Here is a 27,807-nt window from a genome sequence, read left to right as displayed (position 1 = left end):
CTATCATGGTATCAGGGTATTTGGGAATTCATAAAGGTCTTGGGAGATATCCCTTATATATGTCAAGGGTTTTACAATTCAATTAGAGAAAAATCTCTTTAAAACTCAGGGTACAAAGAGCAGCTAAAACTCTCTGTACAGTTGACCATTGAACCTCACTGGGGTTAAGGGTGCTGACCCCCTGTGCAGGTGAAAATCTGTGTATAGCTTTTGGCTCCTCTAAAACTTAACTAATAGCATACTGTTGACTAAAAGCCTTACCAATAACATAAACAGTTGATTAACATGTATTTTGCATGTTATATGTATTATATACTGTATTCTTAAAATAAAGTAAGCTGGAGAAAAGAATGCTTTTTCAAATTCTCACAGATCTCAAAAAATTTCCCAATATATTTATTGAAAAAAATCTGTGAAAGTGGATCCTCACAGTTCAAATCTCTGTTGTTCAAGGGTCAGCTGTATTTGTTCCTATCTGTAGAGCAAAGCAGTCATTTATTTTCTTGCTCTGGGCTAGTGTTTGTCAAGTTCAGGTTGCTGAAGGGGCTTTGGGTTATTGCAGTGGTTGGAAATCCGAGGTCATGCTCTCCTTTCGTTTACTCCATTGCCCTCTAACCTCCTCCTCAGGTGATGTGGAGAAAGCAGTGACTGAACTGGTCATCGATTTTGACACAAATGCTGAAGAGGAGGGTGTCTATGAGACACTGTACAGTGCTGTCTCCTGCCATTCGTTGGACAGCATGGCCAGTGGGCGATCCTCGGACCGAGACTCTATGAACAAGGAGGCCGAGGCAACAGGAGTGAAAGCTGCTGGAGTGAGGCCTGTATGTGACCTGGGGCCCTCAACAGCCTGTGGGGCATCTTGTCAGACTGTGCTTCAGGGGTGGCACTGGGGAGAGTGTGACCGCTAGTGCCAGCTCACTTTTCAGAAGCCTGGATCCTGCTCCCCCTGCTCTCTCTCTACCACATCTCCCACTTGCTCAGTGTTTAAAACTATACAGATTACATTGAGGTAGAATTTCAGTTTTTCCAATTTCAGTATAACCTATTTGTATCTTTCTGTTAGTTTTTGGCCTTAGAGCAAATTAAAGTATTTTATTTCTATTTAAATGTAGTGCTGCTTCTATCTTTGGGGTCTTTTTTATATATTGTTTGTTTTCTCTCTGGAGAGTAGTTCCAACAGTAAAAGTGCTCATTGAAGTAAGTTCCTGTCCACCCTGAAGACATTCTCATCTTCCATTTACTCTGAGTTACTGTTTTGGGACAACTTCTGTGTTCAGCCAGGTGGTAGGAAGGCTTAGTAAGGTATCATATGTATGTGGCATTCCTATTTTTCCCAATTATTACCCCTCCAGCTATTGGAATAATGGGATAAGAACAACCCTGAATTTCTCCTTCTCAAGGTCTACCTTCTCATCTTCCTGCTGCTTTCTCTAGGACTTGCTTCTACTTCCAGTCTTGTACAGTGTCCCTAACACTCCTTACTCCCTTTTTCTCCCCCAGGCTTTCCTGTGAACCTAGACCTGAATCCGTGGTCAGTGACCTTCTTCCTTCATTGCCAGGCACAATAATTTTAGGTTTTGAATACTATTACTTTTATGAAATTGGCTGTTGCTCTATCAGGATCCCTATGATAATTCTACCTTGAGGCATATTTTCAGGTGTATATTATTTCTTCCTGTTGCAGAGGCTGGCCTTGACTTTTGGTCTGAATCTGACTTTAGACGTTTTGACGATCCTTTGGCTGCTAGGGAATCCTTGGGATTTCAGGTGTGCCCTGGGAATGGCCTAATGTTTCTTGGTGTTCTTTTGTGTTAGGCTCCTTGCCCTGCCCTGAATAGTCCCATCATTTCAATATGGATTTTGAAAGGGCCTCCCAGCTTGTCGGAGCCCACCAGAGTGGGTATTATCAAGGCCTGTGATAAAACTCCTTGCGGGTGATGAAAGCACGTGCATACGTCAGGCTTCTTTAGACAGTTAGTTTTTTTCACTTCTTTCACTGCTAGGTACAAATGAATTAGGCCAATTCACCAGTGGAGGAAGATGGCTTTTAGTGGTACTTACAGGTGATGCCCATTAGAGGGAGCTGGAGGATTTGTAAGAAGACAGGGTTACTGTAGTAAGCTTTGAGTAACCCAGTTTCGGCGGGGCTTAGCCGCTATTTACACAGCCTCTTTGTTCCATCTCACTCTGGGAATCTAGCCTCCTGTGGTCCTGTCACATAGAAACTGATGCATCCTGGGGTGCGTGTTTTGCATTTGTACTTGAGTGTGTTGTGGCTCTGCTGCTTTCCTGATCCTTGGTAAGTAACTGTGGCTGAAGAACTATTCTACATCTTGTAAACACAATGGATGATATATGTAAATCAGCTCTGTACTTCCAGGCCCTTGGTCAAAGTTTTCATGTTGGAAAAAAGAGGTTCATGCTTCTCTTTTTTTCCAGTGTCCCTAGTGATCACTTCTTCCACAAAAGGCTTTCATGTTGTTTTTTCTAGGCTCCATTAGCCTTGGGAAGGCTTCCAGCATGGGTCCTGTTTGTTGTTGTGTTTCATTTGTTTTTCCTCAGCTACTGTGTCCCCAGGTTGGATAACTGGTGTAGATCATGAATGAGCCTATTCCGTTTGCTATTCCTTTCCTTACAATGTGGCCCTGGGACCATGCTTGTCTCTGTACTTCTGGAGTAAAGAAGGGTGGGGAAAGTGGGACATAGTGGGAAATCTGACCTAAATAGCTTTATTTGACTTGAACATATGGACCTGTTTGGAATTTTTTGCCAATGGGCATCCATCTGGTTCTAGGGAATGTGGGAATAATGATTTATCAAGATACAACACCGAATAGTGAAGCATGTTCTAACAGAGAGCGTGAATGCCCAGTGCTAGCTGACCAAACACGAGAAACATTTCCACAGATTTCTCTGAGGCTTTCACATAATGCAACATTCACAGCTCCCCTGACTTTTAAAAATACTCCTGTTCTAGCAACACAGTGACCTAACCTACCAGCCAGGCAAGAGCCTGTAAACCAACTCCTGTTTCAGGTTCCCACTCTGTTCTCTGTTGAAATATTGATTATCAAGCATAAATAGACCTTTGGATTCAGCTTTCTTTCACCAAAGATCATTTTGTGTATTCCTGAAACTGTCTACCGGGATCTCACTAGTCCCCTCTTCACTGAGTTTATTGCTCTAGAGCAGGAATTGGTAAATTATAGCCCGCAAACAGCTGCCTGTTTTGGTGAATAAAGTTTTACTTGGATACTGTCACATCATTTACATATTCTCTAGAGCTTCTTTTGTAAGAGGTGGCAGAGTTGATTGCAAAGCCTATGGCCCTTTAAAAAAAAAGCCTGTCAATCCCTGCTCTAGGGCAAATAACTGACAAATACTCCTTTTTAAAATGGGCTGACATGAAATGGGGGTTTCATATGCTAATGATACATAATAGTAATCGTTGAAGGAGGTGACCCAAGGATAATACACCAATTCTGAGCTTTTGCTAATAAATGGGGAAAGCATTAAAGTTTGAGCATGATTTGTTGTTTTGGTCCTTGATTACTTTCCTCAATACTTCCTTAATAACTTTGTTAGAACTCTTTTGACAAATCCATTTTTGTGATTTACTGTTTCTTTTTAGTGTAGACTGAAAGTTGAGCCACTGGTTTTCCTAGGCTTGAGTTTTATGTATCAGTTATGAAAGGGGTGTTTATAATCTCTGTTGTGAGCATCAAAAAGCAAAGAGCATGCTAATTGAAGTGTGTGTGTGTGTGTGTGTGTGTGTGTGTGTGTGTGTGTGTGTGTGTGTGTGTGTGTGTGTGTGTGAGAGTGAGAGTGAAAGAGAGAGAGAGAGAGTAGGGTTCTCCATCTCTTCGGTAGTCTCTGAAGGGAGTTCCTTATATTATTCTTTCTCACTTCCAAAGGCTGGGACAAGAATAAACAAAAAAGATTTGATACTTGAAAAAAGAGATAGTGAAATACTTTTTTTGTCTTTTCTACAGAAGGAACGTCCCCCGCCTCCAGCAAAGCCACCACCTGATGAAGAGGAGGAAGACCACATAGATACGAAGTATATTCCCTTGACAGCTTCTGAGGTAGAGGTTTAAGGGTTTACTCCCATCACCACTGAAATACAATTTTTTGGAAAGTGCATCAATGCACGCTTGAAGAAAACTTTGTTTCTCATTTTCTTATCACCTCTTTGAATTAGTAAACTTGTGTATATCCGTAATCTAGGTTAAGACCTTTCAAATTCACTCAAAAATACCAAGCAAAGAATTTCAATCGAACTCTCTAGCGGACCGGACAGTTATTGATCTACCTTGCCACATGGAGGGTAAAACATGCACATTTTCTCCTGGCTCCAGTAGGCTAACAGTCTCACTTTTTCCATTTTTTCCTATTTCATCTTTTGATACAAATGAAGACTGTGAGCCCCTAGTGGCTGTTCTCTAGATTGGGTCATACTAATTGACATACATGGAAAATGTCAATTAGAAGAGAAGTGGGAGTTGTCAGGGTAGGGGAAATCAAAGAAGGTTATTTGAAAAGAATAGTCCACCTTTTTAAAAAAGAAACGTTATCATAGAGCAAATAGTTCAATGTCACTTAGGTATACAAAGAAAATTCTATTTTCCTTGAACTTTCATTTTCACAGCACTCTGTTAACACTTCCTAATGTTCAGAGAATATGTTTATTGAGTATTTATTCAAAATATTACATAGTTTCAATAGTTATTTTTTAACTCATTCAGTGCCCTATTGTTTTTAATTTTAAAGTCAGCTAACATAAACTAATCAGTTAAATCTCATTCTTTATCCCTAGGAGTCAGAGTTAATTTTTTTTCAGATTGCCATGATCACCCAGGGAGACAGTTTCTTCTATTTAATATAAACACATAGAACCAGAGGATGGTTTAGTTTAACAAAATGTATAAATACAAGCAAGCCCTCTTAAGCATGTAAAAAGATAGTGTTGGAGATAGGGGACAATTTTGGTGTATGGTGCAAATTCTGTCTTTATTTCCTTACATCTCTTAATTACAAAACGCTTATTATCATGTCTCAACTAAGGGGTCTCTAGAATTACAGCCTCTAGGGTAATAATGCATTGCTAACAGATATAAGTGCATGTAGTAAATCCCTACACATTTTTATACACAAGTCTACTTCATTATTTCCTTTTTACAAGGAGAAACCTAGTAAATGGAGCATATTCAGTTGGGGCTAGGTCTCTGTAAATGCCTTATGGCACGTCTTTAACTTAGTCCTTACTTGAGTAAAAATTCCTTATGCCTAGGTATAAGGGCAAGGCTCCTAAAGAAATACTGGATAACAAGGACTTTCTATTCTTCCAAGGCTTTCTAAAGCATGCTAATTTGGCATTAACACAGTGTTGAGAGGTAGGGAGAGAAATCTCATTATTCTTCTGGATGGGTGACTCTGAGATACATCTTCTAGAACTTATTATTGAATAGCCTGGAATTCTGGGTCATTTGGACCAGCATAACCAGTCTGGAAGATTTTGAGAACTGTGGCTTTGCTTACTTAGTGGTGATTATAAGTACATGAATATAGAAGTGACATGGTCTGGGTCATTATCCTTTTAATGATCAAGGCAGATTGTTTGCTGTAATCTGAAAGTAGAATTTTTTTTCTTCTATTCTTCACCATCTTTTATACTCTCAAAGCTTTAATCCTGTAAACCACATATCCTATGAGGCACTGGCTTCAGCAAAGTTTAGACTTTTGTAATTGGCAGGCAGTCTGCCCTAGTGTTCATGCCCTATTCCTGAGGCTTTTCATTGTCAGGTGACCCATAGAAGCCTTTAAGAGAAGCTAAATTTACCAGGCTCCAGGGTTGCTTATCAGAGTAATAACCAGATCACGTAACTGGCTTAAAAAAATTAAACATATACACAGGCATGTGCGCACATACACACATGCCAATTAGATGTTTTTGCCCTACCAAATGGCCTGCCAACTGCATTGGACTAACCATCGTCTTCTCTATGCTTGGATATGCTAAACATTCATGGGAAGTTGCAGCTGCTGTGATATCGCTTCCCTGAAAGCTGCTCACATGACTACTGGCCATTCCATTGGTCACAGGTGGTGAATGGTAGTAGCTTTTCTCTGCAGCAAAAATGGTGTTTTCCATGTAGCAGAGCGTATGGGTTTTTTGGCTTTGATTTATTGTCAGTCGTGGAAGAAAGGGATAAAAAGATTAAGGAACAATTTAATTAAGAGTAGAATGCTTTCTGCAAAATCAGTTATTGCCACATTCACTATGATACAGGACTTACTGATAGAACCTGGGAAGGCTCAAAGAAAAGGAATTAGTTGCTATTTTGTGAGATTTTAATCCCATAGCTGGCAAGGGCCAGGACCAAGAGGGAAAATCACCTTACAAGTTGTCTCGGTATGCACAGGGAACTCTCATTAGACATCTCAAGGGGGAAGAGGATTCCAGATTGGATGGAGAAATCATACTTCAAAGGAAAAATGAGGCCATCTTTGTTCAGAGTCAGGGGAGGTGAATTTTATGGCCCTGCCCCACTGGGAGCTCTCTGTGGAACTTGGGCAAGTCCCTAGACCTGTCTGGGATCTGGGTTTTGTCATCTGTAAAATGAAAGAGATGGAACCAGGTGCACTCTTGCTGTGTCTATAATGGTTTGAGTCTCTTGCAGCTCTTACATTTGCTGGTTCTCTGCTTCCAGTTGTGCACAAGAGCCAGGCACAGAGTGAACGCAGATCCAGTGGGCCTGATTTTCCAGATGGAAATCATCACCCTATCCTGCTTGAGAAAAAAGGCTATTGCAGGCAGGTGATCCAGGCTGTCAGATACCACTCAGAGAAGCATGCCTGGAGCTATATGAGATCTCTTGCTGTGTGCAGAACACTCCCAGGGTCAGATTTCCAGGGCTCTGCCTAAGTGATAACTGTGGGTGTGTAAACATGCAGAACACAGATTCCTGTCTGTAAAGTTTTTGGTATTAAGTTGACACTGTATGAACTGCTTAATGGTCACTCTTTGTTCCTTTAATTGAGTCCCTATGAAGAGGTAAAAGAAATAAGTAATACAGGCAAATGGGTCATTGTAATGAAATAGCTTTTAGCTTCCAGGTGGCTTGGACTCCTCCTCCAGTGGAGGTCCCTGCTGTGCTTAGCAGAATTTTGGGAAGAGGCTATCATTCTGCATTTGGAGTGGCAGCCTTGTTAACAAACAGGAGCTGCAGTCTCTCATTTGGTATGAAGCTGCTAGAATCCTTGTCTCATTGGGACGTGAGGCAGTGAGCTATGTCTCCAAGAAGTAAAACCCTGATGAATCACAAACCTGATTTGTTTCCAGGGAGCTGTGGGACGTGTCAGTGAAGGAGGATGTTTCTGTGTGTGCCAAAGAATCACATTGGTAGAGTACCATTACTGTTAGTTGGACCTGGGAATTCTCTCTCACCCACTCGTTCATAATACATTACCTGGCCTAGCCAAACTGCTCAAGAAGAGATTTTATGCTTTGGTTTGCTCTCATAATAGGTGGTATATGTATGATTATTCTAATTTGCCTGTGAAACATTGGATTCTAGGACAGATGAGGCAGAATTTCTAATAACAAAGAATTTCCATCTAACACAAGAGAGAACTCCATTCTCTCTCTTAGTGTGCATGTAGTACTAATCATGGTGTTTCTGGCTTGTTCAAGGAATAGCTTGTCTACTCTGGTACCAGAGCTGTGGCCACCAGGCCCTCTGCTGACTAAAGCCAGTGGGCAGGTTGAGGAGCCAGTTCTTGTCTGGTTATTTCATCAAAGACACTTGGCTGATTGGATTAGGGATTTCTTTGTAGGCAGAGCTGCTTTTTTTCTATTTAAATTCATCCTGCCTAGCCACTTGACTCTTTTCAGAACAGATTGGTGGAATTAATTTAAAGTTGTGTTACCACATATATGGTAGTAAGTTGGCTTTTGGGGAAATTCTTCCCTATAACCCCTAGGACCTGTGAAGAAAAGCTCACAAAAATAGAGAAGAACTTACAGACATTTGTTTCTAGTAAATGTCAGTCATTCAGGGTCAGTCAGAAGTAATTTTGATTCCCTCTTGAGAAGGAGGCAAGGATCCCAGCCTTGGGTTGGTATGTGTGCATGTTAGGAAAGAAATGTGGAAAAAGAAGGCTTTTATGAGGCACCATGACTTGGGGACGGAGGGATGTTATCAACAGAAAGGGATTGTGCAGAACACTGTGGAGATGGAAGAGGCAAGAGGAAGGAGGATCTTGGATTTTATTTGTGGTTTTTTGAAGGATAAAATGATGTAAGGAAAGGGAGTGTTTTAATCAAAGGCCTTTGCGATTTGAGGTACAGGTGCATGCATATCCAGAAAAGCAGTTGTGATTCCACGTGATACTTGAGTTATTTACTTTCTCTTCCTTTCCCCGCTTCCAATAAGGAGCCAATAATCTTGAGTTTGTTCAACATATCCTGTCTTGATATTAGCCACTGCACAAGAAGTACTATAGTGTTTTTCTCTCTTAGGTCTTGTCCATGAGACCCTGGATCCAGGAGAGTGGAGCTGGGGAGGAGGGTGAGCATCCTTATGAGCTATTGTTGACAGCAGAAACAAAGAGGCTGGTGTCAGTGGACAGAAAAACTAAAGGTATGTCACCCCACACCCTTCTCCAGCAGAAAGAACTCCAAAAGGATTTTTAAAGTTTGTGATCCTGGGTGGAAGGAGGTGATGATGTTCCTTGGGGTGGGGAAGTTGGGTCCCATGGCCGTTGGGGGTGGTGAGTGTGTTACAGCCTTTCATTTTCAGTGCCCTGCGCTGGAGTTGGCTTGCCCACTTTCTGCAGTGAGGCAGGGAGAAGGTTAGGTCAGACTAGGTGAGAACTGTGGAAGGAGAGACAGTCAGCATTGTGCAGAGATTGATTTGGGGTCTCAAATAGTAAACCCTCCAGTTAATGCTATGGAAAAACAAGCCCAGCAAGTCAGTCCCTTTGGGTTCAGCGTGATGGCACAGAATCTGCTTTAAGTCCTGACCTCAGAGCAAGATACTCCTGGGGAGGGGCTGGTGATTGGCTGCCACTCCGTAACTAGAGTGCTCTGTCGTCTTGGCCTACTTTCATTGCCTCTGCAAAATTCGGTTTCCCTGGTGAGGGAATAAGTGCTGCAGGACTGAGATCCAGTCAGGCGGTGCAAATACAGTCACAACAGAGGTGAGTGTGCAATGCTGAGGAGTTTGTGACAACCTCTGTTTCAAGGAAGAGCAAGAAGGGGCAGTGCCATTCCCCCTGCAGTTTGAGGGCACTCCTGCGGCCTCTCCCAGCTCTCTGCAGCCTGTGGGTACTAGGTCCTTCATGGAGTATTCTTAGTGTCTCCTTTCTATCCTAAGACAGTCTGTGGTCCAGGTAAGAATGGGGGATGTGATGGTTTCTCTTAAAGCACTCTTAGCGAGGCCTGTTAGAGTGGAAGAGGCAGCAAAGAGAATGTGTGTGTGTGTATATGACATTATAGACCTGATTTTAATAGTTCTATTTAAAAGGTTTCTATTCCAGCATGGAGAAACCTTGTGGTAATTTTCATAGTACTTTTTGTTTTGTTTTGTTTTGTTTTTTTGTGGCTTCCTTTTGGAGCTTTTAAGAAGTTATAATTTAGATACAGTAAAAATCAGTCCTTTTGTGTATAGTCCTGTTTGACAAATACAGTAGTAATAACTGCCACCACAGTCAAGGTACAGAAAGGATCATCACACCAAAAAATTCTCCTGTGTCCTTTGTGTCTTCAGTCCTGTTTCCCTCCCTTCTAATAATGCCTGGCAACTGCTGCTCTTATGTCTGTCTCAATAATTATGCATTTTTCAGAATGTTATATAAGTGGAATCATGTAGTATCTACCCTTTTGAGTCTGGCCCCTTTCACTTAGTATAATTCATTTGAGAGTCATCCATGTTTTTGCATATATCAGTAATTTGTTCCTTTTCATTGCTGAGTAATATTTCATTGTATGGATATACCACAGTATCTATTCTCTAGGTGAGGGATATTTGGGTTATTTATAGTTTTTGTCAGTTACAAATAAAGCTACTATAAACATTTGTGTCAACATACATTTCATTTCTCTTGGGTAAGCACTAGGAATGCAATTGCTGGATCCTAGGTAAATAGACTATGCTTAAATTAAGAAACTGCTAAACCATTTTCCAGAATGGTTAGACTGTTTTGCATTCTCGTTAGTATAATTATTGCTATGTATCCTCCTCAGAACTTGATATTGTCAAGTTTTTAAAATTTTAGTCATTCTAATAGGTTTGTAGTGATGTTTCACTTTGGATTTAATTCACATTTCCCTAAGGACTAATGATGTTGAGCATCTATTAGTGTGTTTATTTGCCATCCTGTGTCTAATGAAGTGTGTGTTCGAATCTCTTGCTCATTTTAAAAAATGGGGTTGTTTGTTTTCTTACCAAGTTACGAGAGTTCTTTATATATTTTGGATAAGTTCTTTATCAGATATATGACTTTCTCCTAGTTTGTGATTTGTCTTTTTCCTTAACAGTGTCTTTTCAAGAGCAGAGGTTCTTAATTTTTTTTTTTTTTTTAAATAATTATTTTTTATTGAAGGGTAGTTGACACACAGTATTACATTACATGAGTTTCAAGTGTACAACACAGTGGTAGAACATTTATATACATAATTCTAGGTTCCAGCTATCACCCTACCAGGCTGTTACAATATCTTGACTATATTCCTTATGCTATACATTACATCCCGGTTACTAATTTATTTTACAATTGGAAGTCTGCCCTTTTTTTTTTTTTTTTTGTGAGGGCATCTCTCATATTTATTGATCAAATGCTTGTTAACGACAATAAAATTCTGTATAGGGGAGTCAATGCTCAATGCACAATCATTAATCCACCCCAAGCCAAATTTTCGTCAGTCTCCAATCTTCTGAGGCATAACAAACAAGTTTTTACATGGAGAACAAATTCTTACATAATGAATAAGTTACATAGTGAACAGTACAAGGGCAGTCATCACAGAAACTTTCGGTTTTGCTCATGCATTATGAACTCTAAACAGTCAGTTCAAATATGAATACTCATTTGGTTTTTATACTTGATTTATATGTGGATACCACATTTCTCTCTTTATTATTATTATTTTTAATAAAATGCTGAAGTGGTAGGTAGATACAAGATAAAGGTAGAAAACATAGTTTAGTGTTGTAAGAGAGCACATGTAGATGATCAGGTGTGTGCCTGTAGACTATGTGTTAATCCAAGCTAGACCAGGGCAATAAAACATCCACGTATGCAGAAGATTTCTCTCAGAACGGGGGGGTGAGGTTCTAAGCCTCACCTCTGTTGATCCCCAATTTCTCACCTGATGGCCCCACTGCGACTGTGCCTGTCTTAGGTTGTTCCTCCCTTGAGGAATCTTACCCGTCTCTGGCTAACCAGTCATCTTCCGGGGCCATACAGGGAAATGTGAAGTTGGTAAGTGAGAGAGAAGCCTTATTGTTTGAAAAAGTTAGCTTTTTACTTCTTTGCATATTTATGCCCTGTAGCTTCTATGCCCAGCATTTGTCTTGAGGTATCTTTACCACTTGGAAGAATTATGATACTCGGTAAATTTGATATGAGGCACGAATTCTATTTAAGGGTTGTAATTAGGAGGGAAGAAGAAAAGCTATAGAAGTAGCAGGCGGAAGAAAACATGGGAAGATTGATTATTTCTTTGATAAATCTTCTTGTAGAGTAACTTCAGCATGTATAGGTTTTAAGCTACTACTTAAATTGCACACACACATTAACATAATAGGAGTATAGTTACATAACCAAAGCATATCTGTAATTACCAGCCATCTCCAGTGAAACCAAGAAAACCAGTTAGGCACCTTAGGCATTTGTGAAAACTTATCTATGATATGGTGGAGATTGTCCAACTGAACTTGAACAGTCTGAGAGAAATCAGACAAATTAAAACAACCCATTCCTGGGGACTGTTCACATGCCATATGTTCTTTTAACAGTAAATAGTCTGTAGTTGTAAGACTTTGGAGCGCTACAATTTGCACTTCTCCAAATTCTTGGTTGAGTTCCAACAGTATAGATCCAGTCCAATTTTGTTGTTTTACTGTATGCACAGGCCAGCTTAGATATCTCCTTCCTCATTCCCATGGCAAGTCCAGGAACTGGTGGGATGAGTGCATCTACAGCTGTAGCAGTGCGTGGATCTTTGTTGGGGTTTTTTGATGATCATCTTTTGGCATGAGTCTTCCAGAGAGTGCAGATGTTGGAAGTTCTTTTTCATATCATATCTTAGTTCATTTTCGGGGTAGCCCAATTAGGCTTTGATCCTCTGTATAAACACAAACAGACCCTTTGCCTACACTTTTATATGCCCTTTATACCCTTGTGTAGAACTCGTTGGAGGTTACCACACAGGAACTGCCCTTTTTTTTTTTTTTTTTTTTTTGCTATCACTAATCTACACTTACATGACGAATATTATGTTTACTAGGCTCTCCCCTATACCAGGTCTCCCCTATAAACCCCTTTACAGTCACTGTCCATCAGCATAGCAAAATGTTGTAGAATCACTACTTGCCTTCTCTGTGTTGTACAGCCCTCCCTTTTCTCCTACCCCCCCATGCATGTTAATCTTAATACCCCCCTACTTCTCCCCCCCTTATCCCTCCCTACCCACCCATTCTCCCCAGTCCCTTTCCCTTTGGTACCTGTTAGTCCATTCTTGAGTTCTGTGATTCTGCTGCTGTTTTGTTCCTTCAGTTTTTCCTTTGTTCTTATATTCCACAGATAAGTGAAATCATTTGGTATTTCTCTTTCTCCGCTTGGCTTGTTTCACTGAGCATAATACCCTCCAGCTCCATCCATGTTGCTGCAAATGATTGGATTTGCCCTTTTCTTATGGCTGAGTAGTATTCCATTGTGTATATGTACCACATCTTCTTTATCCATTCATCTATTGATGGACATTTAGGTTGCTTCCAATTCTTGGCTATTGTAAATAGTGCTGCAATAAACATAGGGGTGCATCTGTCTTTCTCAAACTTGATTGCTGCGTTCTTAGGGTAAATTCCTAGGAGTGCAATTCCTGGGTCAAATGGTAAGTCTGTTTTGAGCATTTTGATATACCTCCATACTGCTTTCCACAATGGTTGAACTAACTTACATTCCCACCAGCAGTGTAGGAGGGTTCCCCTTTCTCCACAGCCTCGCCAACATTTGTTGTTGTTTGTCTTTTGGATGGCAGCCATCCTTACTGGTGTGAGGTGATACCTCATTGTAGTTTTAATTTGCATTTCTCTGATAATTAGCGATGTGGAGCATCTTTTCATGTGTCTGTTGGCCATCTGTATTTCTTTTTTGGGGAACTGTCTGTTCAGTTCCTCTGCCCATTTTTTAATTGGGTTATTTGTTTTTTGTTTGTTGAGGCGTGAGAGCTCCTTATATATTCTGGACGTCAAGCCTTTATCGGATGTGTCATTTTCAAATATATTCTCCCATACTGTAGGGATCCTTCTTGTTCTATTGATGGTGTCTTTTGCTGTACAGAAGCTTTTCAGCTTAATATAGTCCCACTTACTCATTTTTGCTGTTGTTTTCCTTGCCCGGGGAGATATGTTCAAGAAGAGGTCACTCATGTTTATGTCTAAGAGGTTTTTGCCTATGTTTTCTTCCAAGAGTTTAATGGTTTCATGGCTTACATTCAGGTCTTTGATCCATTTTGAGTTTACTTTTGTATATGGGGTTAGACAATGGTCCAGTTTCATTCTCCTACATGTAGCTGTCCAGTTTTGCCAGCACCACCTGTTGAAGAGACTGTCATTTCGCCATTGTATGTCCATGGCTCCTTTATCAAATATTAATTGACCATATATGTCTGGGTTAATGTCTGGATTCTCTAGTCTGTTCCATTGGTCTGTGGCTCTGCTCTTGTGCCAGTACCAAATTGTCTTGATTACTATGGCTTTATAGTAGAGCTTGAAGTTGGGGAGTGAGATTCCCCCTACTTTATTCTTCTTTCTCAGGATTGCTTTGGCTATTCGGGGTCTTTGGTGTTTCCATATGAATTTTTGAATTATTTGTTCCAGTTCATTGAAGAATGTTGCTGGTAGTTTCATAGGGATTGCATCAAATCTGTATATTGCTTTGGGCAGGATGGCCATTTTGACGATATTAATTCTTCCTAGCCACGAGCATGGGATGAGTTTCCATCTGTTAGTGTCCCCTTTAATTTCTCTTAAGAGTGACTTGTAGTTTTCAGAGTATAAGTCTTTCACTTCTTTGGTTAGGTTTATTCCTAGGTATTTTATTTTTTTGGATGCAATTGTGAATGGAGTTGTTTTCCTGATTTCTCTTTCTGTTGGTTCATTGTTAGTATATAGGAAAGCCACAGATTTCTGTGTGTTGATTTTGTATCCTGCAACTTTGCTGTATTCCGATATCAGTTCTAGTAGTTTTGGGGTGGAGTCTTTAGGGTTTTTTATGTACAGTATCATGTCATCTGCAAATAGTGACAGTTTAACTTCTTCTTTACCAATCTGGATTCCTTGTATTTCTTTATTTTGTCTGATTGCCGTGGCTAGGACCTCCAGTACTATGTTAAATAACAGTGGAGAGAGTGGGCATCCCTGTCTAGTTCCCGATCTCAGAGGAAATGCTTTCAGCTTCTCGCTGTTCAATATAATGTTGGCTGTGGGTTTATCATAGATGGCCTTTATTATGTTGAGGTACTTGCCCTCTATTCCCATTTTGCTGAGAGTTTTTAACATGAATGGATGTTGAACTTTGTCAAATGCTTTTTCAGCATCTATGGAGATGATCATGTGGTTTTTGTCTTTCTTTTTGTTGATGTGGTGGATGATGTTGATGGACTTTCGAATGTTGTACCATCCTTGCATCCCTGGAATGAATCCCACTTGGTCATGGTGTATGATCCTTTTGATGTATTTTTGAATTCGGTTTGCTAATATTTTGTTGAGTATTTTTGCATCTACGTTCATCAGGGATATTGGTCTGTAGTTTTATTTTTTGGTGGGGTCTTTGCCTGGTTTTGGTATTAGGGTGATGTTAGCTTCATAGAATGAGTTTGGGAGTATCCCCTCCTCCTCTATTTTTTGGAAAACTTTAAAGAGAATGGGTATTATGTCTTCCCTGTGTGTCTGATAAAATTCCAAGGTAAATCCATCTGGCCCGGGGGTTTTGTTCTTTGGTAGTTTTTTGATTACCTCTTCAATTTCGTTGCTGGTAATTGGTCTGTTTAGATTTTCTGTTTCTTCCTGGGTCAATCTTGGAAGGTTATATTTTTCTAGGAAGTTGTCCATTTCTCCTAGGTTTCCCAGCTTGTTAGCATATAGGTTTTCATGGTATTCTCCAATAATTCTTTGCATTTCCGTGGGGTCCTTCTTGATTTTTCCTTTCTCGTTTCTGATACTGTTGATTTGTGTTGACTCTCTTTTCTTCTTAATAAGTCTGGCTAGAGGCTTATCTATTTTGTTTATTTTTTCGAAGAACCAGCTCTTGGTTTCATTGATTTTTGCTATTGTTTTATTCTTCTCAATTTTATTTATTTCTTCTCTGATCTTTATTATGTCCCTCCTTCTGCTGACCTTAGGCCTCATCTGTTCTTCTTTTTCCAATTTCGATAATTGTGACATTAGACCATTCATTTGGGATTGCTCTTCCTTTTTTAAATATGCTTGGATTGCTATATACTTTCCTCTTAAGACTGCTTTTGCTGTGTCCCACAGAAGTTGGGGCTTAGTGTTGTTGTTGTCATTTGTTTCCATATATTGGTGGATCTCCATTTTGATTTGGTCATTGATCCATTGATTATTTAGGAGCGTGTTGTTAAGCCTCCATGTGTTTGTGAGCCTCTTTGCTTTCTTTGTACAGTTTATTTCTAGTTTTATGCCTTTGTGGTCTGAAAAGTTGGTTGGTAGGATTTCAATCTTTTGGAATTTTCTGAGGCTCTTTTTGTGGCCTAGTATGTGGTCTATTCTGGAGAATGTTCCATGTGCACTTGAGAAGAATGTATATCCCGCTGCTTTTGGATGTAGAGTTCTATAGATGTCTATTAGGTCCGTCTGCTCTACTGTGTTGTTCAGTGCTTCCATGTCCTTACTTATTTTCTGCCCAGTGGATCTATCCTTTGGGGTGAGTGGTGTGTTGAAGTCTCCTAGAATGAATGCATTGCAGTCTATATCCCCCTTTAGTTCTGTTAGTATTTGTTTCACATATGCTGGTGCTCCTGTGTTGGGTGCATATATATTTAGAATGGTTATATCCTCTTGTTTGACTGAGCCCTTTATCATTATGTAGTGTCCTTCTTTATCTCTTGTTACTTTCTTTGTTTTGAAGTCTATTTTGTCTGATATTAGTACTGCAACCCCTGCTTTCTTCTCACTGTTGTTTGCTTGAAATATGTTTTTCCATCCCTTGACTTTTAGTCTGTACATGTCTTTGGGTTTGAGGTGAGTTTCTTGTAAGCAGCATATAGATGGGTCTTGCTTTTTTATCCATTCTGTTACTCTGTGTCTTTTGATTGGTGCATTCAACCCATTAACATTTAGGGTGACTATTGAAAGATATGTACTTATTGCCATTGCAGGCTTTAAATTCGTGGTTACCAAAGGTTCAAGGTTAGCCTCTTTAGTATCTTACTGCCTAACTTAGCTCGCTTATTGAGCTGTTATATACACTGTCTGGAGATTCTTTTCTTCTCTCCCTTCTTGTTCCTCCTCCTCGATTCTTCATATGTTGGGTGTTTTGTGCTGTGCTCCTTCTAGGAGTGCTCCCATCTAGAGCAGTCCCTGTAAGATGTTCTGTAGAGGTGGTTTGTGGAAAGCAAATTCCCTCAGCTTTTGTTTGTCTGGGAATTGTTTAATCCCACCGTCATATTTGAATGATAGTCGTGCTGGATACAGTATCCTTGGTTCAAGGCCCTTCTGTTTCATTGTATTAAATATATCATGCCATTCTCTTCTGGCCTGTAGGGTTTCTGTTGAGAAATCTGACGTTAGCCTGATGGGTTTCCCTTTATAGGTGACCTTTTTCTCTCTAGCTGCCTTTAACACTCTTTCCTTGTCCTTGATCTTTGCCATTTTAATTATTATGTGTCTTGGTGTTGCCCTTCTTGGATCCTTTCTGTTGGGGGTTCTGTGTATTTCCGTGGTCTGTTTGATTACTTCCTCCCCCAGTGTGGGGAAGTTTTCAGCAATTATTTCTTCTAAGATACTTTCCATCTCTTTTCCTCTCTCTTCTTCTTCTGGGACCCCTATAATACGGATATTGTTCCTTTTAGATTGGTCACACAGTTCTCTTAATATTGTTTCATTCCTGGAGATCCTTTTGTCTCTCTCTATGTCAGCTTCTATGCGTTCCTGTTCTCTGATTTCAATTCCATCAATGGCCTCTTGCATTCTATCCATTCTGCTTATAAACCCTTCCAGAGTTTGTTTCATTTCTGCGATCTCCTTTCTGGCATCTGTGATCTCTTTCCGGACTTCATCCCATTTTTCTTGCGTATTTCTCTGCATCTCTGTCAGCATGTTTATGATTCTTATTTTGAATTCTTTGTCAGGAAGACTGGTTAGGTCTGTCTCCTTCTCTGGTGTTGTCTCTGTGATCTTTGTCTCCCTGTAGCTTTGCCTTTTCATGGTGATAGGAACAGTCTGCAGAACTGGGACGAGTGACGGCTGGAAGGACTTCCTTTCTTGTTGGTTTGTGGCCCTCCTCTCCTGGGAGAACAGCGGCCTCTAGTGGCTTGTGCTGCGCAGCTGCGTGCAGACAGGGTTTCTGCTTCCTGCCCGGCTGCTATGGAGTTAATCTCCGCTGTTGCTGTGGGGGTGGCCTGGCTCGGGCAGCTGCTCCAAAATGGTGGAGTCGCGTTGGAGCAGGAGCTGCTGGGAGGCTATTTATCTCCGTAAGGGGCCTCCCTGCTCCCTGCAGCCCAAGGGTTAGGGTGCCCAGAGATCCCGGATTCCCTACCTCTGGATTAAGTGACCCGCCCTCCCCCTTTAAGACTTCCAAAAAGCACCCACCAAAACAAAACAATGACCACAAAAAAAAACAAGAAAAAATTTTTTTTAATTAAAAAAAAATTTTTTTTTAATTAAAAAAAAAAAGGTGGTCGTTCGTTCGTTTTTCTTTATTCTCCGGTGCCAGCCTCAGGCCTCTGCTCACCGGTCTTTCTGCCCTGTTTCCCTAGTATTGGGGTCCCTGTCCCTTTAAGACTTCCAAAATGCGCTCGCCAAAACAAAGCAGCAAAAAAGCAAAAAAAAAAAAAAAATGGTCGCGCGCATTTCTTATGTCCTCTGTCGCCCAGCCTCCAGTGCCTGCTCACTGTTCTTGCTGCCCTGTTTTCCCAGTATCCAGGGCCCTGCACTCTGGCCCGGATGGCTGGGGCTGGGCGTTCGGCAGCCCTGGGCTCCGTCTCCCTCCCGCTCCGCCCGCTCCTCTCCCGCCGGGAGCTGGGGGGAGGGGCGCCCGGCTCCCGCGGGGCCGGGGCCTGCATCTTACCCCCTTCGCGAGGCGCTGGGTTCTCTCAGGTGTGGATGTGGTCTGGATATTGTCCTGTGTCCTCTGGTCTTTATTCTAGGAAGGGTTGTCTTTGTTATATTTTCATAGATATATGTTGTTTTGGGAGGAGATTTCCGCTGCTCTACTCACGCCGCCATCTTCCGCCCCTCCAGAGGTTCTTAATTTTGATGAAGTTCAATTTATCCTTTTTTTTTAAGTGGCTAAGGTCATAAATATTTTTTTTCCTGTATTTTCTTCTGGAAGTTTTCTAGCATTAGGTATACATTTAAGTATATAATCCATTATAGTTAATTTTTGTAGATGGTGTGAGGTATAGATGGAGGTATATATTCTTTTTTTTCTTGCGTATAGGTGTCCAATTTTATTGTTGAAAAGACTGTCCTTTCTCCATGGAATTGCCTTTTCCACTTTGTTATTCTTTTTAAGAATTGTTTTAGATATTCTGGTTCCTTTATGTTAGCATACAAAAATTTAGAATCAGCTTGTTGAGTTCTACAGAAAGTCCTGCTGGGATTTTTACTGGTATTGTATTGAATACATATAACAATTTGGGGAAAATTGATACCTCAGCTATATTGAATCTTCCAAGCCTTTTGGCTGATGTTTAATTAAAATATTTAGACAGAGTGGAGTAGAGCACTGATGTCTTCTCTAGTTGTTTAATAATAAATCACACTGAAATTAACCCTTAGAGAACTAGCAATTAACTTAATGCTCTGTTTGAAAATGGTTCTTAGTGAGGAAGGAATCTTTAGCATCATGGAAGAGGGAGATTCCAGTTCTTCTGTCTTTTCAGAGGCTTAATCCAGAACCACCACAAGATACCTGACTCAACCTTTGGAAGGAAGGAAGGGGAAAATCAGACAGACTTCATTAAAGGCACTGATTTCCTTGGCTGCCACATGCCCATGATAGGAATTTTCAGTCCTCAAGTCAAGAGATCTCCAGGTTAAGGAAGGAACTGCCACAGAGGACTTCAGACCTCACATCTTAGTCCTTTGCTTTCGTTTCTTCCATCTTTGCAATATTGGGCTCTTAATAGTAGGTTGTGTGGGAAGCAGATTTAATTGAACCACAGCATGTGGGGTATGCCTGCCTCCAGGCTATCTGTTTGGATCACTCAAAGAGCTTTCAGACAAAGGAGTTGAGACATTAAATATGAAAACGGGCTCTGCCAGTTTCTCAGTAGCCTGAAAGGAATTGCCTGTTAGGGTTGGTAAATGTGAGGCAGTGAGTTAATACACATTAAACCTTTTCTGCCTTTCCACTAATGTCATTATTTTAGGCAGCTTTTATGAATTAATATATCAGTTTTCAAAAGGCCATATTAATGAAACTACCAAAGCTTTTAGCCCGCCTTAGTATGTAATTCAGGAAACTACATTGTGAGGGGTGGGAAGGGAGGTTTTTTTTAATTATATGAATGAATTACAGAAATTATTAGCTCACTGGGAAAAAATTTTTAAACAATACAAAAGTAAAAATAAAATGCTCAGGTTCTTCTCACCCCTTTGCTACTCATAGTTGCTAGAGGTGATCACAGTGTGAAAGTGTAGTATATGCTACAGGCCATTTGCTATTTTTATACAGAAGTTCTCCCAGTGACCAGGAATGCTAAGCATCTTGCACTGTGTAGGACAGTCCCTTCACAGTGGAGAATTTTCCCACCAGACATGCCATTTGTGTCTTCAGATATGACAAAAACTGGTAGAAATAGAAAGATTGAAATAGATCCATAATGTAAACAACCCATCCCTGCAGAAAGGTACTAGGCCCAGATGGTTTGATCACAGTTTTATCCAACTAGGTACTCATCTGTTACTTAAATTGTTTCAAATGTGGAAAAAGTCTTCCAAAATCACTGCCAGCATAACTGATAGTAATATTTCCTGTTTCATGTAGCACAGTCATTTATTTTTCTTAGTGTTTAACTCCTTGATCACTGAACTTTCTGGGTGTACTATGGCTCAGAGAAACAGTGGACAGCTTTCCAGCTTTCCAGGTTAATAGCAAGCGGGAAAGTAGCCCAGAGCTCTAAAAGTCATTGTTCTCTGTCATGCTTCTCTGCAGTGTCCATTTATAGTGCTTAGGTCCAGGTGAAGTGGTTACTTAGCCTAGACAGTGATAAATGATTATCAGAAGACAGTGATACATGTAGACTCATTGGCATTCAGCTACACTTCTGAGGTTTTTTAGGTGCAAATAAGTCAGTATTCCTGAGAGCTATGCATTTTGGTCTATGCGAAGTTTGTGCATGAGTACGAAGACCTTCATCCTCTTGGAGGGGAGGAAAATATTATTTTAACTTCTCCCTCTACCCCCACATCCCAGGGTACTGCCAATTCTTGGGCCTTTGGGGAATTCCATCATATAAGTCTTAGCTTTTCCCTTTGCTAGCTTGAGATTCTCAAGTGTGCTTCTATCTACAGTTCCACTTTTACTGTTGGTTTAGTATGACTTCAGGAAGAAGATTAAATAGGTACCTGTGTTCAGTCCATCATCTTTACCAAAGAGTAAGTTTGGGTGCTTTTCCCAAAGGCAAAAAAGATAAATGAAATTATAATTAAGCCTTATCTTCAGCAGATTTCTCTTCTGTCACTTTCTTGCATTAGGGAGTTCCTGCCAAAAGCCCCTACTGTGTAACTGTCTTGTTCTTACCGATTTATATTTCTGAATTGGAGTAGTTCATGTGTCTTTCTATTATGGAACATGTCCAAGCCTTGTGAACTATGTAATGTATTGACAACCATTTATATATGTATGTACAGAGGAGACATATGTAAATAATCATAAAAGGGAATAATATGTTAAATTCATATAAAGTGGAATAAAAATAATTTTGGGAGTCAAAAGAGGAATTAATCATGTCAGTGTAGGAGATCAGGGATGCCTTTATGAAGGAAGTGTCATTTGAGCTGAACCCAAAAACAGAGAATTCTACTTGATAAGCAGAAGTAATTAAGAAGGAGAAGGCATTTCAGGCAGAGGGAATGGCGTAAACAACAGTAAAATGATGGGAAATGGTGGAGATCTCAGCACATGTTTGGAGAATGGTATGTAATCCAGTTTGAATTGGAACAAAGAACTGGTCACAGTGTCATGGAGCTCAAATGTCAGTCTTTATTCTGAAGACAGTGCAGTATTGTTGAAGCTTTTTGAGTGAGGTGAAGGATAGAAGCCATGGTTTAAGTGTGTATAATTGTGGAATCTCAGATTGCAGTCGAGAGAGACTAGAGGCAGGAATAACCAAAAGTCAAGAGACTTCAAGGAATCTCTTAAAGGAAATCAGGGCTCAAACTAGGGAGACAGTAGGAAGTGATGGATGACAGAGGTATTGAGGAGGTAGAATTAACAGGACTTTATAACCAAATGTAGAAGCTAGAGGAGGAGAGAGTATTGATGATTCTGAGGTTTTGAATCTGATTATTTGGGAAAATGTTGTGCAACTACCAAGGGGTTGGAGGAGAGACATGTTTGAAGAAAGATATTAAGTTCAATTTTGAATATGTTAAGTTTGAGGTGTTTTAGATACCAGGAGAACATCCAGGTAAAGATACTCCATAAACACTTGGAAATATGTTTGGGTCTAGAGAGGTGTGAAAATTAGAAATACAGATTCATGAATCATCCAAGTTGAGGTGATGGTTAACTTAAAAGATAATTGCTAAGGGGAAGATGAGAGAGATCGGAGAAGTAAAAAACAGAGCTTACATTTGGGGCACAAAGGAGAGAAAAAGTATAGGAAGATAACCAGGATAATGAGTGTCCTAGAAGCCAAGGCTGAATGTGACAGAAACTCGAAAATAACTGGTTTAAACAAAATAAAAGTCCAAAAGCAAGGGACTAGCTAGCATGGTAGTTCATGATGGTCAAGGACCCAGTGTCCTTCTGCCTCACATGGTACACGATTATTCAAGCTCAAGCTGTCAGCACAGGAAGGAGGAAAGTGAAGGAGGAGGGCACTTTAAAGAGTTCTCAAAAGTTGCACATACCACTTTCAGTTAAAATCCACTGTCCAGAGCTAAGTGGTCATGTGGCACACTTAGCTACAAAGAAGGTGGAAAATGTAGTCTTTATTCTAGGTGGCTGTGAGCCACTCTAAAAAAAAAAAAAATCCCATAACTAAGGAAGAAGGGAAAAGTAGGTATTGGGGGACAAAGGATATAGAAAAAGCTAGAAGGAGGAAAACTAGAATAGGGGTTAGGCAATTAGAAGGGCACCATCAAATCATAGATGGGGAGATTATTCCCAAATTTTCATGGTATTGAGATTAATTAAGGAAGTAGTCTGTCTGATCTAAATCTTCTCAGGAAATTGGTGTGATTATACTCCCAAGAGTGTAGGCACTGTGGAAAAAGACAAGTCTGAAAAGAGCACAAGAGATACTGAATCGATCTTATGGTATGTACCAGTTTTCACGAGTTGAATAAAAGGATAGCTGGGCGTGGTAGTCAGTTTGCGTTTAGATTCTTGCTCTACCACTTATTGACTGGTGACCTTGAGGAAGTCATCTAACCTCTTTAAGCCTCATTTCCAAATGTAAAGTAGGGGTACAAATTCTTCATGATTGTTGTGAATAGTAAGAAAGAAAATGCTTAGCACAGTGTCTGGCACAGAATACCTAGTGCCTATTGAACTGTAACTGTTGGAAGCCAGCTGAGTTAAATTGGTGGAGGACTCAGTCAGTTGTTTCTTGAGTATTCAGTAGGGCTCAACATTCCAGCAACTGGAGAAGAGAAAGCAAATGGCTGTGAATACCCAGTGTTGGAACTGGCAGCAGATCAAGGAAAACAGGGATGGCAAGTGTGTTGTTAAATTAGGTACTGTTAGCTAGCATGGCAACTGATCCAGGCCTAGCTAGTACTTTGAAGAGGGAGATTGGAGGCACCAGAGGTCCAACAACAAGCAGTGAACAGAGTCTTCAGGAGTTTAAGGAAATGGGGGGAGATGTGAGGTAATCAGGACCAAGTCAAGGTAGAGCAGCCCTGAGTCCTTGTGGTCATTGGTGCCTGATCTGAAGATTCTCCACTGTGCTGTCACATGCCACCCTGAGCCAAACTTGCAAGACTACTAGACATTCCCTGGCATTTGAATTTTATTTTACCTGGTGTACTGCGCCACTTAAAAGAAACTGGTCTCCTTTGCAGAATTGGGAGATAGGAAACCAGCCTCTGTGTGCAGTGTTAGCATAAAGAGCAGTTTGGAAATGGTTGTAAATGAAAAATGATAATAATGATAGCAGCTACCATTTACTGAATGCTTCGTATGGGCCAGCCTTGTGCTGAGTTCATTTATACTGATTAGGTCTATACTGATTAGGTCATTGACTATCTCAGGACAGATCTTCTGGGTAGATGCTATTTTTATCCCTGTTTAATAGCTGAGGAAGAAGTTAGGTGTTAGAGCTGTGCCTTAAGGCTTAGTCTGACTGAGTCCAAAGCCTGTTTAACCATGAGGTTAGACTATTTCATCCCAAGCCCTGCTGCTATCCAGTCTTTTTAATGTCATAGAACTGGAAGGAACTTAGGTTGCCTAATCACAGATCCAAATCACACTGAATCTCAGAGCCCTGGAGAATGCATCCCAGCTGTTCATTTTTTAAAAAGATGCGGAGAGGACAAATCACAGGGCTGAGACTATAACCTGGACCCCTGGAATCCCAGTCCAGCTCTTGTTCTATTTCTCTGGTTGCCATGGACCAGAATAGACTCTTGGTCTATTTGTCTTTTTTTTTTTCTTATTTATTTATTTGGGTACATTAATATTCAATCACATGAACAACATTGTGGTTACTAGATTCCCCCCATTATCAAGTCCCCACCAACACCCCATTATAGTCACTATCCATCAGGGTCTATTTGTCTTAATAGATCACAACCTCTAGCAAATGTCTGGATAGCCTAGTCAGTACCTTCTCTCAGGTAAGCATGGTGACCCTCCTAAAGCAGCCACATACTTAGGAGCTCTCCTGGACACAGCAGGGTTTCCAGTGCTTACCACAGTGCCTAGGCAGTTGAAGGGTTCCAATCCTAGTGGAACAAAGACAAACCAGTACCCTACCCACCTGAGGGTTGATTAGACTGAACAAGTCCTCATATGAGCTGCATTTTTTAGCCTTAATTTAAACAGGCAGGAGTGAAAATGTAAATATTAAAATGTTACTATTCAAAAGCCCTTGAGGTCCCTATCTTAATTAAAATGCAGCACAGAGGACCCCTTCCTTCAGCAGCTCACAGGGTAAAAAGAAAATGAACACCAGATGAATAAAGATGGAGAGGTGGAGGAGCTGGCAGTTAGCATGCTGGGGTATCCTATTCAGTAGGGCAGCTGGCCGTGATGTGTGGGAGAATAAGGAAACAGCCCTCCTCATGACCTGTCCTTATTTCTCTTATAGCAGGAAAGGCGGTGAGGTGTGCTGAGGCAGTATGCGAGGAGGGTTGGAGGCTGTGTAGTCCTGAAGCTGGGAGTATGGTGATTCCCAATCAGAAGGAGGACGTCAGACCTGAGGGTTCTCTTCTGCAAGTCCACAAGTGCCTGGGGATGAGCTTCATGTCTCTGCTTTTTCTAATGCATTTCCACTAATCTTTAAGCCTGTTAAGCCTTACTTCTCCTTCAAGGCCCACCTCAAAAAACTACCTCTCCTACCCGAGTAGCCTCCTGGTTCACAGTAATGACAGTTTCCTTTGTACTCACTGTGCACTTGGTTTATATTTTTCTTAAAGTATCTATTAATTTTTGCCCTGAATTCTAGTATGTTTCTGTATATGCTTGTTTCTTCCAATAGCTGGTAAGCCCCCTGCACAGACTCAGTGTCTTCATCTTTACATCTCTTGGGTGTCCACTGAAGGCAGACATTTTGCACATGCTTTCTGATGGAATGGGTGGTTACAGCAACAGTTCTGGAACCTGTCTCTGTTGCTCACTTCAGCCTTCTCACTATATTGTCTTCTGTCCCCTCCTTCTGCTGTCCAGAATTGTGAAGATGATGAAAGCAGTGGGTGTTTGTACTTGTCATGTACATTGTCTTTGATGATCTTTGTGCCATCATCAGCCTGTAATTAGAAGAATCTCTTTTCATGATTTCTTCTACTCCATAAAGCATTGGTAGTTTGTGGTTTCTGTATTAGGATTAGGACCCTCAGGAATTCTTCCTCTTCATATATATCTTCCTTCTATAAATTTCCATTCCTTCTTTCTGCCCACATCTTTCCCCTGGCATCTGTGTGATATTGAGCTCTTGGTATCTTGTCTCTCTTTCTTCATCAATGACTAGCCTGAATGGGTGGCTGTTAGACAGGGCCTTCATTGTCAGCTCCCACAGCAGCAGTCAGAACATTCTCTGTGGCCTGGGTTCTGAGGTCCACCCAGGCAACATGAGCTAGGCTGGCTCCCAGTTCTGGACTGTGATGTTTTTCTTTTATTGTTGGATGACTCTGTCCCCAACCCCCAAAAAATTGTTAAATAAGTAGTTAGAAACTGATAGGAAGGAATAGAAGCCTGTGCTACTGTAAACAAAGTCCTCTTTTTGTATTCAAATGCAATCAGATGGTGATTGCACCTTGGGCCAGGATCTTAGGAAGCTGGCCATTTAGAACATGATCCTAGAGATGAATCTCCCCGTCAACCTCTTCTGGGAAGTACTACTGGCTTAAACCACCATCAGATGCTTATGTCTCATCTTCTCTGTGGCCCCACAGTGCACCACCACAGGGCAACTTTGTTCAGGTTGCCAGTTGTCATGTTTGGTATTCATAACCCTGAAGTCATGGCTTCCTGGGGCCTGAGATAAGCTTTATGGAACTCTTATGTATACCTTGTTTTTTCCTTAGAAAATGATTCAAGTTGTTCAGTGCTTGTTCTGTGCTCTTGACATAAACTTCAGAGTATGTATTGGGGCTTGTAGTTTAGGAGTGTGAAAGTCCTGAAGCAGGCAAGTGTAGAGGAAGATGCCAAAGTTCATAGTTCTGGGCTCCTGTGGATAAATAATCTTAGCCATAAAGTGGAGCTAATTGGCTGCCCCCTCTGCAACCTCTGCAGACCTGCCAAAAGCTGAACAGACTATGGAGCCTGAACCATTCTCGTTGAGAGGGTGTGGCAGGTGGAACCATGTCCCTGCTCAGGCTTTCAGGATGACAGGCTTATTATGAGAGCTAGTTGTTAGGAATCCTTCCTTAAAGGCTGTCTTGGAAGAACAAATGTGGGACACTAGCATCATGCATGGGCAGTGAAAATTGTGTGTTAGGGCATGTTTACAAAGTATACTCCTCACCTGGCTACCCCATTCAGTTGTGGACCTGAGGTTCAAGAAGGAGCTTTGGGGCTGCAGGCAAGCTGATGAGGGAGGCTGGGTGCTCTGCAGACAGTAACAGGAGAGGCACCCAGCCAGGGTGCTGCAGTACCCATGAGGGAGAGTTTACCTGCCCAGTATAGAGGAGCTTTAGAGTCTCATCACAACCATAACATAAAAGGGATTTTTAAGGACCATGCAGTCCAGCCTCCTTATTTTAGATACTGAAGCCCTGCAAGATGAGATCACTGCCAAGGCCACACAGCTGGAAAGCATTGCAGAGGGGGTAGAGCCAGGTGTTCAGACACCTAGGTTTAAAGCCTCTCTCCCATCACCCCGGACAAACCACTAGAGGCCCGAGGACATTTGATTTCTCATCTGTAAAAATAGTTAAACTTGACCCTTTCAGTTCTAAGATACTCTGATCTCATGAACAGTTCTTGGGAGGTTTGGGCAGACGAGGCAGTCATTTGGTGTATGTACCGTGGATTCCACTTACAGAGAAGATAAAGTTGAATATTAGGTTGGGAATGCCAACTAGTGCTGGACACAGGGTTGTTACGTTTCCTGCTGATGTGGGTTAAAATCTCTAATGGGTCTGAGTTCATGCAGGGCAAGTCCCTTGGGTGTCCCAGTGTGATACTGATGTGGGACTCTGATTTGGTCAATTATTTATGCTACTTCAGGGCAGAGGTATTTGATATCATGGACAAGTGTACAGTAGTAGTTGGCCTCATCAGTCAGTAGTGTCAGATTTCTGGGATGTTGGGAAGGTCTTGAGAGAACTGCAAATGCATTTTGGCATGGACAAATTAGACTTTTTTTTCAGTACATCAACTACGGTTAAACTTAAACAAATAAGACAGCTGGGAGGCTTTGAAAGGAGTGAGATGTGCACACTCTAAAAAAAAAAGAGGAGAGAGAAGTCTGTGCTCCCTGAGGAAGGAAGGATGAGGCGGGGA

At 41.0% G+C, this 27,807-nt stretch overlaps 1 protein-coding gene across 6 annotated transcripts in view; it reads left to right on the top strand.

The window, feature by feature from the left end:
* ANKS1A (ankyrin repeat and sterile alpha motif domain containing 1A) overlaps nucleotides 1–27,807 on the top strand; it is a 296,375-nt gene that overhangs the window by 170,168 nt on the left and 98,400 nt on the right. For all 6 annotated transcript variants that reach the window (XM_057494084.1, XM_057494081.1, XM_057494083.1 and 3 more), the window contains 3 exons: nucleotides 628–824; nucleotides 3,996–4,088; nucleotides 8,525–8,645. In XM_057494084.1, coding sequence (XP_057350067.1) covers nucleotides 628–824; nucleotides 3,996–4,088; nucleotides 8,525–8,645 — 411 coding nt within the window. The remainder of the gene's footprint in view (nucleotides 1–627; nucleotides 825–3,995; nucleotides 4,089–8,524; nucleotides 8,646–27,807) is intronic.

The sequence above is a fragment of the Manis pentadactyla genome, chromosome 16 (assembly GCF_030020395.1).
Source record: "Manis pentadactyla isolate mManPen7 chromosome 16, mManPen7.hap1, whole genome shotgun sequence".
NCBI lineage: Eukaryota > Metazoa > Chordata > Mammalia > Pholidota > Manidae > Manis > Manis pentadactyla.
The sequence above is the reverse complement of the archived record's forward strand: the minus strand, read 5'-3'. Positions and strand labels throughout refer to the sequence as shown.